The sequence below is a fragment of the Limulus polyphemus genome, unplaced genomic scaffold, assembly GCF_000517525.1.
Source record: "Limulus polyphemus unplaced genomic scaffold, Limulus_polyphemus-2.1.2 Scaffold1812, whole genome shotgun sequence".
Classification (NCBI taxonomy): domain Eukaryota; kingdom Metazoa; phylum Arthropoda; class Merostomata; order Xiphosura; family Limulidae; genus Limulus; species Limulus polyphemus.
The window spans coordinates 209,016-228,987 of NW_013667422.1; the positions used below are offsets into that span (position 1 = coordinate 209,016).

Genomic DNA, 19,972 nt, shown 5'->3' on the forward strand with positions numbered 1-19,972 from the left:
TGTTGGTGTGGATACAAAAATTGGTAGGTGCATTGAAAACTCAATTATACTTCAGAATTTTTAAGCATTCCTTTTTGTATGATATTGATTTTTTTTTCAAACTTATTCCATTTAAAATAAGCTATTTAATAATTCGAACAATAACAACACTAAGAGACAATCTGATATGTAAAGTTAAACTGTCAACATTGTGTTTATTCATTCAAAGATAATGGTGATGAAAAAACAAGCATGTTCAGGATATCATACAAACATTTATTGTCAAAATAGATAATATAAAACAAACTTTTTCATAACCTGTTAAGTTTAGTAACAATAAGAATTCGCAAGGTTTGGTCTAATGAAGTACATGCACATAACCCTTCTTTATCTGGACTCCAGTCGAAACCTGCTATTGGTTGTTCAGAAACTGTGACATTTTGTAGCATTGTTACTGATCCCATAACTCCCTCAGAATGACCATCCTCATCCTTTTCACTTCTTTTCTCTGGATAGTTACTATAAACAGTACTAATATCAGTGTGAAGCACTATGACGTGACTCAGAATTCTTTAATCTAATAACTAGCCGTAGTCTCTCTTTCTTTATAATTTGGCAACTTGTAGGTGAGTTTGAAAACAACAGAATTATAAAACACTTCCTCTGTTTCTTTATGTTTACTTTATTCTATTACTAAATGTTTTACTGTTCAAATAGGATCTCTACTAGCTGAAGGAAAACTATTTGCTGGTAATCGTATAAAATACAAAAAAAAAATCAATCATAGTCAACTTACTATCTCCACAGATTTAACGATCCACTTCCACTAGTTGTCATAAAAACATCTCTATTTTGTGGAAGATGTCGAGCAAGCCAAATAGTTGCTTTTTTATGAGCCTAAAGATAGTTCACAGAAAACAGTTTTATTACAGTTTTAAAACTGTTAATAACCTACTTTAAACACTGTGAAAATCAGAACCTTTTAATATTATGCTTTACGTTACAATTTTTATGATGTTTAACAGACAAAAGAGTTCAGTCAAAACGGGTAACCATAGCTATATATAAACAGTTATGAAGTATTACGGTAGTACAACACATACAAACAGTAATCTTTTGTTTCAACACTAACAAACAGGTTAATTCTAATTACATTTGGTCCCAATTTTTTAAGAATAGCAAATTTAAAATGATAGCATACAATAAACCTATAAAAACAAAGTTTTCCTTCTACAAACTTGCATGCTCTGCATTATCTTGCTGTTAAAACAGACTTTGAAAAAAAAAAGTCTTTTAATTGGTACTTAACCTTCTCAGTTAATAAGGCAAATCCTTTCTTTGGGTGTTGTGTTCTCATATCATACACCTGAAACTTTGACTCAAGTGAAGTTATGACAAGCTTGTTCATAAGGATGTCCTTCCTATCAAATTCTACACTACATACCTAGAAAATGATAAAGTATAATGTCATAAGTTGTTTCTTATTAGAAGAAACTAACATCATTCACAATGATAAAGATTTAGTAGTTCATTTGATGTAAGTTACTTGAAATGATTTAACTTTGTGGACTTAATCTACGATTTCACTACGGTCATTTCTAAACAAAAGTTTGTGTAAAATTAATACATGGATAAATCAACCAGTTGTTGCAATCCAACATTTGGCTGGGCTAACACGGTCGATACTGAACAAGTTATAAAATTTTTATCAACATTTTAAATAATAGATGTAACTTTTACAAAAATGTTTAACTTCTTGAAACTACCTTTATTTCGGGTAATGCAAATAAAATATAAACCAGCTAATTCAAACATATAACCACTAGCTGAGGACTTTCAACTGGTATCAGGTTTTATTAGGAACACAATTAAATGAAGATCTATACATATGTTAGAAGACACAAGTATAAAATAAACCTCTTCTATTTGAAATATTTCTTTGGAACTATTCTAATTTTTAAACTTTACATCAATCACTTATCACTGCTCTTTATGCACATTTTTCTTTAAGATTATCCTATTACCATTATAATGCAATATGGATAATTGCATGTGTTCTCCTTTATACACAAGTAACAGTTAACATGTAAATGATTTTATAACTCACTCCATTTTTTATATTGGTTTCCCATTGTAGTGACATGGTTCTTAGGTCAAATAACTTAACATCACCATTGTCATAACCCGCACATACACACCGTTCTTCAACATTGTAGGCATTCCCTATATGCAAAAATAATAATAATTATGAAAGAACTACAACCTCCATGAAACTTCTGTAGTGACCATTTAAATATGATCTCTAACCAGCAGGTATAGATTAATAACTAAATTTTGCATGCAACTATCAAACAGTTCTTTTTTTGTTGAAATTTCACATATTGTAAGTGTTTTGAATATATCAACCAAGCTGAATCTCAACCTACAGATGGAAGAAATTTGAATTCAAATTCTCCCAAAATGACATCCTCACATACTATGTTTTAGAAGCAGCAGAATTCTCCAAAGGTTGCAGGTACACTGAAAATTACACTCAGTAGAATGCAAACTCAGTATAGAGTTAATGGTGTTAACATGTAAGCAACAGTCTCATGAAGAAGGCCTCAACTATGAATTAAAAATGTCATCCATTACAAACCAAAACAAATTCATGAGAAATTACAAACATCACACATTTCTATTCAAGACTTTTCATACATCAAAATGTAACATATAGTCTTAATCCTTCAAAGCTATATCTAACAATTATCTTGTTTGCAGAAGACACATGTTCTTTTAAAGTGCTATTCAGCTTTACAAGAATAAAAAGTATACTTGTTGAAAATGCCAAATACAAGTACAAATACAAAAATTAAAAACCAAAATTCTTATAAACAAATAAATAATACTATTAACTATATAATATAGTTTAACCTTATTGGGAACAAAAGAAAATTAAACAAAGTGAATTTTACCTATTTGATGATAATTTTTCTATTTTTTGTGTCTGAAATATTATATTATCAATTACATGTATTAAGAATGTGTCATACTAAAGCTGATGTACTATATAGTTAAGCATTATTTTTTAGGGTTCATACACTTGACAAAGAACAAAACTTCAAAATTTTTCAAGGACTGTCCAAGATAGAATTATCTGTCTTCCAGGACCTGAAAACATCAGTTAATTATGAACTCCATTTGATTGCCAGATGTACAAGTATTCACTGAAAGCTACTAAATTTGCTTTATTATTCAATGCAAGTGCTGCCATAAGCAAAAGTTACTTTAATCTACCATTTAAAATATTTATACTAATAAGCACACAAGTCCTTATATGAAAAGCATCTACGAATGAAACCTGTTATTTCAGTGGACTCTAGATGATTGAACTGAAAGTCTGTTAGGTAAAAGTACAACTTAGCAAGATGAAAATCACTTTCACTCAAGCTAAAAACACATAATGGTCAAGTTTCAACAGCTCCATACAATGCTTGTTTGACTAATGTAGATAACGAAATATTTCTTTCACACAGCCAATCATGTAAGTACCAATTAATATATGTATTGCTTGTCTGAAAAATCCAAATTCACACTTAATATACAAGTGTTTTGATTCATGAAATGCATGTTTCACATAATGTTAAGCTATGTCATGGCAAAGTTAATAAGTGAATAGCATACATGCCAATATAGATAATAAAAAAGAACACATATATGTGTGTGTTCCATTGAGATCAATTCAAATGTGATATTACTCATGAGGATGTCCAGTAAAATGTGAACATGTTATAAAAGTTAGATCTGTACTGCAACACATAGTTTATAACTGATTCTTTATGTTTAGATGATTAGATAGTTTGATAATGGATCATGAGGGGCAGGATTTAAAACCATGAGTCCAAACAAAAATGATTTATTTGCTGATATCTTAAATTTCTGGATAAAAATATTTTGAGAAAGATATTTCTTTTGTTTTTTTTCAAATTTTTCCAGAACTCTTGGCAATGTTACCATTTTCCAAGGATTTTTCAGACTTGTAAACTGAATTTACAAGATCCATACGACTCATTTTATAGAAGGTTAAGGTGAAAAATTATTTTGAAATTTGGGATATTACAAGAACAAAACCTTAGCAATCATTTACTCAGATGACTCTAACTATATTTGTTTATTTATTAGTAACTGTAGGTGCTATTTGACACTGAATTTATGTAAGACAACAACATTATCCATTGTACACATGAAATTGCAGCAACCACACTCTCATCATTTAATGGGCTGCCATGTTGTTGTTATTAAGTAAATTTCTCTTGTAAGTTGAACCTGAAGTACATATACGTATGCACGGTTTACCATACTTTTCTGAAAAATACTATAAACATGTTAAATAATGTAAGCAATCTAAAATACTGCATATCAACCAGAAAATATTTTACTTTTAAGATAAACACATATGATGGAAAAATCAATTTTCCAATATATATATATATTCTGACATTAATTTTAATCATATGACTTAAATTTTTTTAAATAAAAATAATGTTTGATTCAACAGCTATGATCATAGAATAAATTAACTTACAAATTCCATTTGTAAAACATTGAATATAACTAATAGAGACCCATTTATGCAGTTGAAATCACACAAATCTTGACTTTTAAAGAGTCCACCATACTAGCTCAGGAAATGTTCTCTTGTGACAAAATTTTATAATTCCTCATTGCAGAGATCCCTACAGTGCATAATAAAACTACATCATAGAGTTTGCATTTTTGATATCTATCCTTTTATTAGGAAGACAGATGTATGCTAAATTTTAAAATTCAACCCCCCTCCAAGTGTTTCTATGAAAATGCATACTCGTGGATACATACCCACTTTTGAGGCATATGGCAAATTGCAAGAGGTTACAGCATTTTACTATTTTGAAACTTTCCTTTTGGTGAACTAAAACTTATTACCCTTAAGGCTAAAACCAGAAGTAAACAGAGTAAATTTTCTGTGTATTTAATGATTTGGTTCACACTAATTTTGTAACTGGTTAATACCTACACCATAACTGTGATCAAGAACCAACAGAATACCAACTGGAAACTACATAATTCTAAATTCATATATGACAAAGCTGCTTTTCATATTTAAACAGATTTACTCCAATTACCATTTTAATTTCACTGATCTGGTGATGGTATAGTATGTATTTAACTTATTACCAGAAAGCATGGGCCTTTAGAAATACATATTACATTTCAATCAACATCAAAAGGCTATTGTAACAAATAAACTACAGGTACTCTAATGTGAGTCATAAATACATAAATGATGAGGACTTCCTATACAGGTCTGCAATTGGTCTTTCACGTTTAACTACCTACCAGAGAATTGAAAATGAAAACATGATCCTCAGGGATTTTAGTTCTTACAATTATAAAATGTACAAATATCCACTTACCAAAGGCAACTGACCAACAGTCTCTTTTTTGACCTCCTTCTTCTGGTTCCATTGTAGCAACTGGAACATCTTTCTGTCTTGGATCCCACACTCTTACCAAACCTTGGATAAAGTATGTCAATATCACTATAGAAAACTATACATTTACTAATAAGATTTGTAAAAAACAAATCTAAATATATATAAAAAAACTCACCTCCTTAAGGCAGAATACATGAACGTACATAAATAATCAAAGAGCAAATTGTAATTAATGGCATTATATTTCCCTATTTAATAATCACATACCTAAAGATACAGGGCTCAAAATCAGCAGGGACTGGGGAGCCAATGGGTTCCCAAAATGCCAGCAGGCCTGTAAAAAAATGTTCTAGGTAGTCCATATGGCCCCCTTAACATAAAAAAAGCCATTAAAAGTTGGACTCCACACAAATTGATTTAAGTATTTCTTAACAGAACAGAACTTGTGACAAATGTTTGTGTATTGTACATGACTGACGAATGTTCGGACCTTCCCAAATTTATGAACACTCATGTACAGTCCACAAATGTCTTCATTATGAATGCCCTTGTATTCAAAGTAAATGCACTTTTATTAATACAAATGCTATCACTTTGTCCAATATTCAAACTTTTTGTATCAATGTAATGAAATTGGTCTATAAAATTTCAAATAGTGGTTATTTGAACTTTTATAAAGATGATTACTGTTTTCAATCAGAATGCTACTTTTTTAACTTTTTATATATGACACCAAGCCTGCATCAAGGTTCACACACACATTTGAAAAATGTACATACAAGTTCTTTTTTAACACTTTCCAAAAACAGGCAAGCAAAAACTGCAAACTTGTAAGTTGTTTAATGAATCTATCTTACTGTACGTACATTGTTTGTAAATGTTAGGGCAAACACTTTTGAATCCAACTTTGCATACTGCACTAGCCAAAAATAAAAAAATAACATAATATTACTGTTTTACCAATCATTTCACAATTGGAAATCACCTATTCCAAATGTGTACAGTAAAGTTGATGATGTCATTGTGTAGTATTGTTGACAGTTTAACCTTAAAAATTAAATTGTAACGACTACAGTGAATGTACTTTAAAGCTTCATTAAATTTGAAATGGTTGAAATTATCAATACATGTGCCATGCAAAAAAAAACTCTTTTCTGTTTTTTATTTGAACGAGTGAAAAATAAAAATGGGGACTGACCCTGTAGTTAATAGATGATCGACGTTATGTGACCGTTGTAAGAGACAAATAAATTGTTGAGGTTCATTACCTAAATCTATCATACACTTTAGCCATAAGTTCAAAGACTTTTGTTATCACTCTACACATTTTGAACTAAGCCACTTTCTAAACCAAATGAAGTATTCTAACAACCAAAGATGAAATAAAGTAACAGCGTTTAAAAGTTTTCCTTCGTAAACAGAGGAATCTTCAATTCGGTTGCTGATAGCCTTTTTTAAAATTGGCCTTATTAAAATATGCTCCTAATTGTATTTTTATTGCATACATAATGATCAACTTTCTAACCTTAAAAAAACAAATGACAACTTTAATTGCATTATGATAAAGAAGACCCACATCGTGCTGGTTGAATTATTTAAAATTTATCACCTCCCGGCTTGACATACATGCTTTCATCAAGTGTTTTAAATCTCAGCACATACACTGTGTCACTTTTGACATTTGTCTAAAATCAGGAAATATTTTCTTTTACTGTCAATAAAGATGGATATATTCCCCTGTTAGTTACTGGTGCAACAGACAGTTGCCCACCTTAGATTCTTGTTTTTCAACCATTTGCTTCCTACTCGAAAAACCCAAAGTATCTAGTTTTTCTCATTCAGAAGCAATCTAACTAATCAGCAATCATGTTTGACAAGCCACAACTAACTTTAAGGTAACTTCTTGGAACTATGTATATTTATAAATAACTGGACTGTCAAATGTTGAAATGGAATGTTCCATAGCTGTTCAATAGGTTAGTTATTTTGTAAATATTTGTATATGATTGTTTACCACTTTCAACTTATAGTGACATCTCTGAAAGTGACATGCACAATTCAAACAATTGAAAAAACCCCACTATTGGAAAGTAATGGGACATTCCAAATTTCCAATCGGTCTGTTGTCATGCACTCTTCGGCAATCTCCCAAAACAGTACTAATAGGAAGCCACATGGCATATCATCTAGAAAATTTCACAGGATAAGGACAAGTAGATCTCCAGCAAGCACACAGTGTGTATTGGCTCTGTGCATAGGGTGCTGTTATCAACAATTTGCTAATTTTCAGTCCATAAAGAAATGGGTGTGCTTCGCAATGTTTGGAACATTGTTTTTTAACCTTTCCTTTGTTCAGTATATCAACTTATGTAACTAAATGAGAAATAGATTGTTTTAACTGATGATATTTTATTCTACGGTGAATAATTTTTTGTGTCAAAAGTACAGAGTCGTGATTGTAAGCATACTTACAAATCAGATGATTGTTGTAGTGAATAAAGTGGTCTGAGTGGTGTTATTTTTAATTTCTTGGCAATCAGTTTCCATGATTGGGAAGTCCGCCCGATTCCAACAGCCAAACCAATTAGCAGTAAAACACTGCATAATATAAAATAATAACTTTAAATGAACACAAAATAATGATTTAAAAATGGGAATACTAACAGTTCTCATGATGGTCTCTCTGATACATTTTCCACTTCTATTTCATTACTTAATTTCACTAGAATAACAAGAAAGGCTAGCCATGGGCTGCTATCATCTCTGGGGTTAAGGAGAAGCTACGTAATGTCTGTGGCCTCTTTGACCTATTGTTGTCTGTACCAGCCAGCTCTGCTGAGGCAGAAAGAGGATTCATCAAGATGAAGATGAACAAGACCAATTTGAGATCTTGTCTTGGAGATGACAGGATCACTGATCAACTTCTGGTCATGCTCATATGCCTTAAATAAGTGACTTTGATTCCATAACAGCTATCCATCTTTAGAACTCAGGATCACTTCACACAAGGAGACCAAATACTGGCAGGGTCCAGAGAATAGGACATCATCGGACACTGACACATACTACATTTCCTTTCATTATTTATTTTGATTAGGAAAGGACACTAATTTAAGTTTAACTCATCACCACCTAAGCAATTTCAGAGCTATTTGCATGTTTTCAATATGTTGCTAATTTGAGGATTTAGCTTATTACAAACTCAAATTCATGAACAACTAATTAACAGCTGTTTCAGGATATGAAAGAACTGATTGCTATAAAGTTAGTGATAATGTAAATTGTACAATTTTTCCTATCTCTACATCAAAAGTGTTTGACATTTTATTGACAAACATGTGTCAGCTAAATGGTAATGGGTTATATGGGAACAAGAACAGATTACACTGACAGTGATGCAAAGATTTTCTTTCATTATTTATTTTTATCAAGAAAGGACACTACTTTATAGGGGAACAAAAGAACAGATTATACTGGCAGTGACACATAGATTTTCTTTCATTATTTATTTTGATTATTAAAGGAAATACTCTAAAGGAAATCATTTTCTTTCTTTGAGGTTAAGCACAAAGCTACACAATGGGCTATCTGTGCTCTGCCCACCACGGGTATCGAAACCTGGTTCTAGAAGTGTGATCAAGAAAATTTACTTAAACATGTCAACTTGTAAAGGGTTTCAATAACTGTATTTAAAAATGTAATTCATAAAAGATATTGGGTCTAATCTATATTCTAATGTAATGCATTAGGTACAAGAAAAACTGAAGGGTTATATTTCATATTTAGATATAACAGAATGGCTGGAAATAGGGAATAATTGCATGTCTAGACCTAAAATTTTAAAAATATAAAATAATTTAGTATAATACCATTCAGGACATAATACATCCTAGAAAGGTTACATCCATTCATAACTTAAATTAAATTTCACAAAGAAAAACACAAGTATCCAATTTTAAAGGACATAAGTCTGACACAGTACTTGTTTAGATCCTATGGTTTGAAAAGGGTAATGACCCTTAGCTTGTGCTTTATGCATTCTTGTAACAGGAAGCATGGAGGTAAACTGTAGGGATAAGATGAGAATGATTCCCTAAGTTAGTGCTTTGTGCAACTTTGTAAAAGGAATAAGGTATGTAAAGTTAACATTTTCCTAATCTGAAAATGTATTTCTAAAGCTATTCACCTCTTCACATAGAAATGCTATTTCATTCATGCACCTGCTTGTGAAACTTGCATGCCACTAGCCTTGAGCTAACTCCCACCTAAATTCACATTTAAAATGAACATGTGCATGATGATGCAATCATGCAACAATAGCTTTCCACCAATAGGAGGGTAACACAACTTCCAAGCACAGTAACTCCCCCTATGCACTTGTACTTGTGATAACTTCATTCTTTGATAAGGCAAGAAAAAAATGGTGCACCGGAAGTGGGAATGTGTGCAGATAATATCTAGATTAAGAAAATGTTAACTTCCAAGACAGTAACTCACCTCCCACACAGAAATGCTAGAACCTCACAATGAATTAGTGGAAAGAGCTGGTGCAGAAATTAAATCTAGGTGAGCTCCCTTCAGAAAGCATCTGAAGGGAAAGCCTATGAAGTGTGACACCCAATGGAAGGGACTTCATAGATAGCATCTCTTTTCAACCAAGGTATATTCTTCACCCTAGATGAAAGGTAGGGAAAGGCAAAAGAGCCTAAAGTATCACAGGGATGGTGGAATGTGCTCATGGCCAACCAAGCACTTGGATACAAGTGGTCGGCAAGCCAATATGTGTCATATGGTTAGGGCACAATCAGACAATATAGTTTGTACTCACCTTGACTCTACTAGAAAGACTCTAGCTGCAGGAAGAGAGCACATTAGCTGTGTGAGGGGTGAGCAGTACTACAGTGACAATATCACCACTGCCCTACTTCTCACCATATTATGCTAAGCCTAGCCTGTGAGAATTCTCCATGGTACACCACACCAGTGGTTAAGAACTGGTGAGTGGCAAGGGTTTTCCATGCTCCATTTGAAGAAGGGGGATTTGCATTGAAGAGACCTAGAGAAATGCCCAGTTCCTTATCAGATTACCAGCCAGAAAGGTATTTTACTGGAGTAAGTGTAATAAGTGACCGAGAAACCCTATTTTTAAAAGTGGGACGTTATTTCCCTGTTGCTGGCTTTTTGCATGACAGCCCATGGAATTGGTACAGTGTGGATTGAAAAATTGAGTAAATTTGAAAACAAAAAGATACCTCAAGTGATCGTGCAGAACACCCTATCTTGAAGTGGGCACTGGTAGAAGAACCAGGGAGGATGGCCTGAATGCTTGTTCTATCTTGTTTGGTATTGACCATGAAGTTCCAAAATACTTCTGAGATTTTCTACCTTTCTATTTCCTATCTTTATTTTACTGTTAGCAGCTCAAACAGAAACCTGCCGAACACAAAACAATGAATCACTGCTCCTGCCATTGAACTATTTACACGACACCTTAATACAAAACTGTCGACAGCAAATAAGCATGTGTAGTGCAATAAGTGGGGATTCCCACAGAGTTTATCATAATCCTGGATCTGAAAACACAGTAGGAGAGGATTTATTGGCTTGTTTAGAGTATAATGGTTAAAAGGAGAATTGTCTAAGGTAATAAAAGTGTGAGAAAATGTTTATGATATAGCTCTGTAAAGTCCGGGCTGATCCAATGAACTTGGTGGGTATTTGGATGCTAGTTATGCTCCCATGGTGGTCAAATCTAACAGTATAGGTGTACAAATTGTTTAAGTGCTTATGAACTCATAAATGCTTAATTTGTAGTTACTTTTCTTAAAACATAGAACAAAAAATACAAAATATAAAGAAAAACTATGATTGCTAGTACATGCAATCTGACAAATCTGACTTGTACTCGTGCATTGTACTTGTTAAGCCTCACTGTAAGCCTAGTTTATTCTCTCAAGTGGATGGGAAAGACATTAATTTTTGTGGGTTTCAAAGATGCCTTTTAGAAAACCAAAAACATTATCAAATTACTATACCGGTAAATATATATATTCACTGTAATATATATGGCTTTCCAAGTAAGTTAGAAATCTCATTTCTGTTCAGAGTAACAAATTAGTCAACATACTTCAATATTTCCAGTAAAGTTTTAGCTTTCCCCTTCAGGCCAATTACAAAATCCTGTCAGATTTACATAGTTTGGAATTTGCTCTTTCTATTGTTTATAAACGTGTACTCAAAAGATATAGGCATGAGTAGTAGTAGTAATAGTGGGAAGGGTTACTCTGGTAGGTTTGCTAAATATATTTAGATCTTAACAAATCAAAAAGGTGAGAGGTTCTTATGTTATATTCTAGGTTGTCAGTGCCTGAAATTTGAGTTTCTAATTCATTAACCATTATAGATGTTGTATTTTAGGTGTAATACAATTATAAATTGATCAATAAGAAGAGAGGACATGCAATGTGACACACAAAAAATATTTTCTTTCAAATTAAGAAATTAGAACATATCAAATATTTAAATGTCAATTACAAACTATGATTTGAAGCCAATTTTATTTACATATATTGATGATAAAGTTGTTTAATTAAATTTTCAAAATAACTGAAATGTTGTGACATGCCCTTTGGCCTGTCGATAGCGAGAGGGTTAATGAGGTATACCAAGAAAGATCTAGACAATGTAACAGTTATAATTGAAAAATATGACAAAACCAGTTCAACACTAACAAAAAAAAGGTAAAATACTGGCAACAGTGAATGTAATTATTATGTTATTTTCAGGTAAACACACTTCTACAGATCAAAAAGTAATCTCCTGCTATGTCCAAAGGGTCGTAGGCTGAAAGACTAACCAATAAATACAACTAATACTAGAAATATTCATATTATCTGGTTGTATCTATAAAGTTTATACCCATTAAACAATCATTAGGTTCATAAAAGGCTGCTTACTTCCTTAACGTCTCAAATCTTGCAAAATGTATTTTTATTCTTTCCCATCTTGCTTCAACCCAGTTCATTACAGCATAACATAATCCTTGGTAGAATCTAAAACTTAGTTATTCCACTGATATAGCAGTACTATAAGTGACAGCCAAACTCAATGAGCATTTGACTTGGTTAGGAATAAGTTTAATTTTTTTTTTTCAAAATATACAAAACTTCATTATGAATATTTTCAAAATAAATTTAACACCCGTCACACAAGCCAGCCTGGCATCTTGATGTGGATCAAAACAAAAGTCATTCTAGAAAGGTTTGGGTTGTTTTGATTAGACAAAATGAAAATGTTTGGCACTATTTTCAAGGTCTAGCTTGCTGGACCAGAGACTATGAGAGCCAACATGGAGAAGTTAACTTGTAAATATAAAGTAATAATGTAATGATGTGGTAATGAAACATGCTTGAAATGTTTCCGATTTGGTTGTAAATGTGATGGTTTAAATGTAGCGATTAAACTAAACCATGGGTCCAGATCAGATGAGGGAAGAACATATTCAAAGATATGAATTGGAGATTCATCAATTAATTGCTGCATTGACAGTGAAGCATAAAAAAACTGGCAAAATAGTATCATTAACTTAAAAAAGAGAGATTGGAATAATATATAAGAAATCATTAGTATCAATATTTTGTGAAACTAACAGCACAGTAAAAACCCAAAGATGCAGTGTTGAAGTTGAAGCAGTTGCATGATGCATCACAAGATTACCCTAGCAATTCTCAAATTAAAAATACCATTTCTGCAATAAAGAGTAAATATAAGAATGATGGTATAATGCCTAGTTTGGTACCACCATAGTATAATCCACACACATTTCATCATGTCATATTTTCATTAATATTTTGTTTTTTCTTTGTTTTAGAAGTTGTTCCCAACTTTATTCATCAAGATCGATCAAAATAACCCGAAATCACCAGTTTCTAGAATGACCCTACCTACTGATCATCCTAGACTCAGTACTAAATGATGCTGTGCTAGTTCGTGCGGCAAGTGTTAATATATTTTAAATCAAAAAGGAAAACTGCTCTTATAAATCGTAAATGTTGTGGTTCGTGAAATTTAAAGAATATCCTTCACTGATAACCAAATATTCACAAGTTATTACAATATGAATATATATTTTGATATACAAAAGTACACAGTTTAAAATTTCAAATATAAAAGATCTTACACTAAGTAATTCTTACCATCACGGCTACCAGTAACAATTTCTGGAGCACCCACCCCTATTCCCAATCCACCTACACCATCAATAGCATTGATGATCTGTTCGTGTGCTTGTACTGAATATATTGGAACTTTTAAGTCCTCTGGATCCCTGCAAAAGATAATGATTACTTTACTTCAGAAGTATAGAATAAAAATTCTCTACCTAAAGATTCATGCATAAAATTAAAGAAAGTAGATGAAGCATAAAGTTAACATGTGGCAGCAAAATGGTTCTTTACTATTTTCAATGTATGAAGATATATTTGTGGAAATATTTTGTTAAATAAGGAGTATATTTCATAGAATCTCATTATAAAGTTTCTTTATTTATGATATGACTAGTTTAATTACAGATAATAGTTTTTATCCATATAGCTGTAAAATTCTTACTGCTCAATATCAGAGTTGTGCATATTAAAACTCATTTTAATTGCTATTCTCTAGCTTGTCAATGAGTTACAATTACTATATTTCTTAACAAACTTCAGTAACAGGACTCGAAGATAAGGTTCAGCAATCTGAAATCATAAGTAGCACGGATATTCCTACAGTACTTGTAATATCTTTGAAGCTATTATCGTGGAACTATTATGTGAATTATCACATAAGTTAAACAGTCTGCTATGAAATGTTTTATGTAGCTATTATGATACTCTTTCATTAATAATCTTTGTAGATAATATTAAAAGAAATCTAACAAGTTGTTAATATGTGGAAATGAGCCATATTACTCCACAAAATTAGTCTTTATTTATTTCTGAAGTTAAAAGTGGCCTCAGAAACCAGATTAAAATAACAGTCTTCTGACACTGTTACTGGTCTGTTTGAGACAAAAGTGCCAGAATGGCAGCTATTGTCAAACCCTATTCAGTAATAATCAATGCAATTTAAAGTTCTTGGAAACATAACTTATCTATATATGTTAAAGTAACTTGAGAAAAAAATATTTCTACAATTTATATGATTTCAATCTTTTGGAAACTAGAAAATAAAGTTAAAATTACCATATTTGTAGTTTCCCTTTGAAATCTCCTGTTGCTAAGTGACGTTGATGAATGCTTGATGCTCCAAAAGTACCACATCTCAAAGCTTTAGGTTTCTCTGACTACATGTCAAAAAAACAAGTTATTACAGGAAAATGATTTACATTCATAGAATAAATTCTACTACTATCATTTAACAAAATTTTTACAATGTCATATGCATTTCAGGTGAAAAACTTAATACAAAGAAAGTTATGAAATAAAATTTCATCTTAACATATTTAGTCTTAAACATGTATAAACTAATCCCTATTTCTGATCACTTTGGTTGTAACTGGTCAACAATAACTGAAATATTTTTTAGTTTTTAAAAATATAGGCTTTTTATATTCATAAAAGTCTATAATAAAACCAAAATAAATAGTGTAAAAAACAGACTGATGAGCTGTGTGTGTGAGAATAACCATATTCAGTGGCTTAGTGTCTATAGTGCCAGGTTGCTAAGTGTACTATTAATGTTAAAAACACTTTGTGCCATGCTCTAACACTAATTTTGTGTTTGTTGCTAAAACTACCATTTTTTGAATGCTGCATAAGCATATTTTCACCTCCACCCCACAGTCAACCCATTGCACTTATGAAAGTTATTTTTGTTATTATTAGTCACGTGTATTAGCTCATAAAGTTAAAGTTTGTAATTTTATTAAATAACAATTCTACTAGCCTCTATTAAGAGAAACACCAAAAAGTTTCAAATTTGCCATAAAACTATTTTACTAGCTATACACAACATAAGGCCTATGGTATACAAATGATATTAAGCTAGCAAAAACCTCTATTCTAGTTCAAGTAATTGGTACAATGGTAGAACCTCCAAATCTAGAGCAAACATTTAAACTGTAAAGTCTTGTATTATTTGTATTTGTACTCATATGTCACAAGCACTTTCTCAAGGTAAAGACAGCTGTATAGTAGAGGTGGACAATAAAATGTCTTTGTACAAACTGCAGAGCAGTTGACACTGAGAGGGTATAACCTCTCTCTGTTACTTTATATTGGATGACCATTGGCCAAGGATGACACAAATGCTCCAGGAGTGATGACAATATTCTGTTTATAGAAAAATTGGTAACTTTATCTTAGCAGATTTTATGGGCACTCTAGTATTTATATTATAACTATACAGTATCCTTTCTTTAAAGTTACTTTCATTAACAATTATAATTATCATAACTAATTTTATTATTTTATATTATAAATACTATTTCACATTGTTAATTTATTTTGTGGATTTAGGACTATATTTACCAACCTTGCTGACCCAATTATCACTTTTACCATAATATGGTGGTTCTTACTTGGCTACCACACACATTGTTATTTGAATTCAATATACCTGCTTTTACTTATTAATTATTATTATTTCTAATTTTAATCTTCGATCATTATTAATCTGCACTGTTACCTTAATATAAGGATTTGATTTCTGCCCAGTGCTCTGAATGTCAAAGTGAAAAAAATTAAACCAAGCTTGGGTAAATGGCTGGAGTAACTATGACTCTCTTAATGATGACTCAAATGCCTCGTCATCTAATTAGTGACACACATAAATGGATTAACGAGATTCCCACTGTCCCTATCTACTATTTAGTGAAACCACAACCAAATGAACAAGCTTGGAAAAATCAGTGGGGAATAAGTCTTCTGGGTTGGCCAAACTCACAACATATTATTTGGTTTACACATGTAAATATCATTAACAGAGAGAGAGGACCCAATTGATAAAAAAATACATTCTAATCATTATTCATAAGATAGTTTTAATGGTATAATTAATTTGTTATGATCATTATTCAGCATATTTCTAAATCTGATCTATGTAGGTATGTTGCTTTGATCAGAAACTAAAATTAATGTGGCCAAAACACTAGGGAACTTTAGAAGTTGCAATCTACATGTTTAAGTATATATAGTGGCTAAATATCTGGCAACCAAGAACAATCTTTCAAAAACTAAATACCTAGGTGTCCAAAAATTAGAATATTGATGAGCTACAATCACCTCTCACTTGACTTAGATAATAAGTAACAGCAAATTACGAAACTGACTAGTCTTTCAACTCAATGTAATGATCTGAATAAAACTTTTGCACTGGAAAAATAAATATTGATAGTCATTCTTGTTTAGTGTTGATCGGCATGTGTGTTTGTTACAACCTGTTAGGAACGATCCTCAAAATACTAGATACCCAGTAGTACACAATCTCACAATCATGAATATTGATAAGCTTCTAATATGATAATTTATATTATTTATATAATTTGTGATAACATAATTGTTTCCAAATTTTCATTATTATCATCATCTTCCTCAATAGGGTTATTGTTGTGGTTCATCAATATTCAAGTTTTTGGACTGCCGGGCATTTAGTACTTGAATTTTGAAATATCGTTCCCAGCTACTGGGTATCTAGCCACTGCATTAACTTGATTATGATAAGTTCATTAAATATAAAGTATAATCAGAGGTTTATTTAAACTTACAACTAAATACTAGTAATAGTAGAAATAATTTATCATGGTAACACAGTACAAAGAATTAATATTATTAATCATTCGGTAGTTTTTTATGAACTGAAACTGAAAGCAATTACAAACCTCAGTTATCAACTTGACGTCTCCCTGGCAAAGCTCGTAGATTTGCAAAGAACCTGTCCCACGTGGATAGCTACCTAAAATCACGACCTTCGCACTTCGAGGAAGCCATTTAGTATCAAAGACGCTGTAATTCAGACTTTTTTGTGTATGCACAATTATCTGAGGCTTATCCATTCCGTTTCTTGTACCTAATTATGTAACTGTTACAGTAACAATATTATACAAACCATTCAATGAATAGAAACCATTAAGTGATTAGGCATAACACCTCGATGTAGATAAATAAGTCTCCCGAGACGTATATTATAGCCAATAATGCATTATACTTTTCCTTTTTTCATTTCAATTTACTTCTGAGGCTAAACAGTTTGCGACTACCCTTAATTTATTCAAACCTTTGGTCTTAATTGGAGACGAAAAAAGTATATTAATAGTGATAGGACTTATAACTATTAGTATTATTACTCAATATTAGTTTAGTATTACGTTGTCCCATGAGTATAACTTATTCAGTTAATAATAATCAAGTTAAGTTATGCTACTCGTATTACTAATAATAGCGTACAGTTTTATAAATGCATTCTTAGTAATACTAGTACAAAACACTGCCCATAAATACTTAGTTTAAATTATCGTTAAATCAATACGGATGTTTATGGTTGGAGATCTCACAGCCTTCTGGTGGGATTTCCAAAAATAAGATTTAATACAACTACAACACCGTCCAAAGACTTAAAAGTAAAACTGTGAGGAATCGAGGATAAAGTTGTTATCTCTTATGCAGTTGCTGTTTGAGAAGCGCGGTTGGCAAAAGGGCATAATCTGGAAGATTTTTACTATGAGAAATATTGCCTTCAATATCACGTTATAATGACTATTCAGTTTTCCGTTATCTCTTGTTCCGAAACGTAATATTCTAAATAATATTCTAAAACAAGACGTCCGATAAATAAAACTTTCTATCTTATTCCTTTTTTCTTATGTTTCTAGTCAACTTAACTGCATGTGTTAACCGTATGAATAAATAACAATTTATATTTATAAATATCATCCATACATAAAATTTCAGTGTTTTGATAAGCCAATTTTGAGATATGTGAATGCTATATTGAAATATATGTTTTTGTATGTATAGTTAGCGCTGTTTGGAGAAAAATATCCTATATATATATATATATGATGTAAATCTTTTGTATTAGTCTGTTTATTTGTTACAGGCATAAAGCTGCCACTTCAAGTGTCGCACTGTCAAACAAGTTCATGCTCATGACAAGGTCATTACATACCATTCGTTTTGGTCTGTATAGACACCTTGCTTTGATCAGAAGTTAATATTAAGATCTATGGAATTTCAAATATGTTAATATTTTCCTTTTTTTTTGTTGCTCTAACGAGAACAGCAGGTTATAACTTAGATTTTTACTTTTCATTTTTCCAACTTTATTTCTTGCTCGCTCTTGCAGTTGTTACGTCAGCGGAAGTCACGTGACTCTGGTAACACGTCATGAGATTCTCGAAGGATCTTGACTTTCCCTGGCAACTCTAGTCTGTTCTAGACGCCCTCTTTTTTAGTATATAAGCCCGGCAAATAAAGCGGAGATATAATTACAGATAGAGAGAGAGACTGAAGATAGAGATAATCGAGTCAAGCCGTAAGTAAAGTGTGTGAATCACTGTGATTTATAGCGTGTGTTCATAAAAGTAGTTAAGTTTAAAGTCACTGTGGAAATTAAGTGTATTACGAGAAAGAATAAGCTAGTTTAATTAAGAAAGGACTTGCATCGCTGAAGTTTCTCGGAAAGAATTTATACCGGAAATTAACAGTCGACCAGATACGCAACACAGTTTTACGTTTACCGTTCCGATTTGGATCAGTGTAATGTTCAACACTTTTATTTAGGATTTACCAACCAACTTCTTTAGTTTTCTTTTTTTATTATTATTTTCCACTTCTTGTTTAGCTCTTCAGTTAGTATAGAGTATTGTGATATATTCAGGTACAATTTTTCGACAAGGTTTTTGTTATCATCAGGTGACAAAACCTTGTCGAAACATTGCACATTTGCTGTTATGTTAGACTTATATTAAATCTTTACTTCATTACCCATTCAAGCCGTCTCCAAGCATTATTAGTCTCAAAATGGGTTCCTCGTCATCGAAAATGGGATAGGGCCATTGAATGATAGGAGATCCGACAAAATATCTATTACAGTGTAATGCTGAGTTTCCCTAAATATTCGTAAGAATGAAATAAAGAGACTGAAAATTTAAGAAAATACACAATCTTTATTACAAGAGAATAAAGTGTGAATATTTGCTTAAATGAAGTGCACCAAAAACTTCCATCGACTGTTTAAATCCAACATTCCATATAAACACTACCCACCTGGTTGGTCATTCTCATTCAAATATAAGGAAGATATAACCCTGGAATATCACCTGAACTACCATTAAAGGATGCTGCTTTCAAAACTCTTCCATAATGTGCACTATTATAGCTATACCACTAATGGGTAGAACATTTGTTATCTCTAGAGAATGACAAAGGGACAAAGGTAGCTAGAAAGATGTCAACTTCACAAATTACTTGGCCACGTTATATAAAAACTGCAAATGCACAGAGCAACTTGAAAATTTCGAGTAATGCTACATTAAAATGCTACAGTATCTTAGCTAATCA

General features: G+C 31.8%; 1 protein-coding gene across 1 annotated transcript; it reads right to left on the minus strand.

Moving 5' to 3' along the window:
• Positions 1-167: 167 nt before the first annotated feature.
• Positions 168-17,956, minus strand: LOC106465018 (WD repeat-containing protein 92-like). Its single transcript, XM_013925207.2, has 8 exons — positions 17,293-17,956; positions 14,657-14,757; positions 13,631-13,761; positions 5,415-5,516; positions 2,087-2,202; positions 1,289-1,423; positions 776-876; positions 168-498 (listed from the first exon to the last, which is right to left on the minus strand). The coding sequence occupies exons 1-8, from the start codon at positions 17,464-17,466 to the stop codon at positions 291-293; spliced, it is 1,068 nt and encodes a 355-aa protein (XP_013780661.1). The 5' UTR covers positions 17,467-17,956; the 3' UTR covers positions 168-290.
• Positions 17,957-19,972: the final 2,016 nt, after the last annotated feature.

Coding starts and splice junctions, on each gene's coding strand:
- LOC106465018 (XM_013925207.2), bottom strand. CDS start 17,466: ATGGATAAGCCTCAGATAATTGTGCATACACAAAAAAGTCTGAATTAC. Junction 2,203..5,414: donor CTGTTGGTCAGTTGCCTTTG/GTAAGTGGATAT, acceptor TTTTGCATATAG/GGAATGCCTACAATGTTGAA. Junction 1,424..2,086: donor AAACCAATATAAAAAATGGA/GTGAGTTATAAA, acceptor ATCATTTTCTAG/GTATGTAGTGTAGAATTTGA.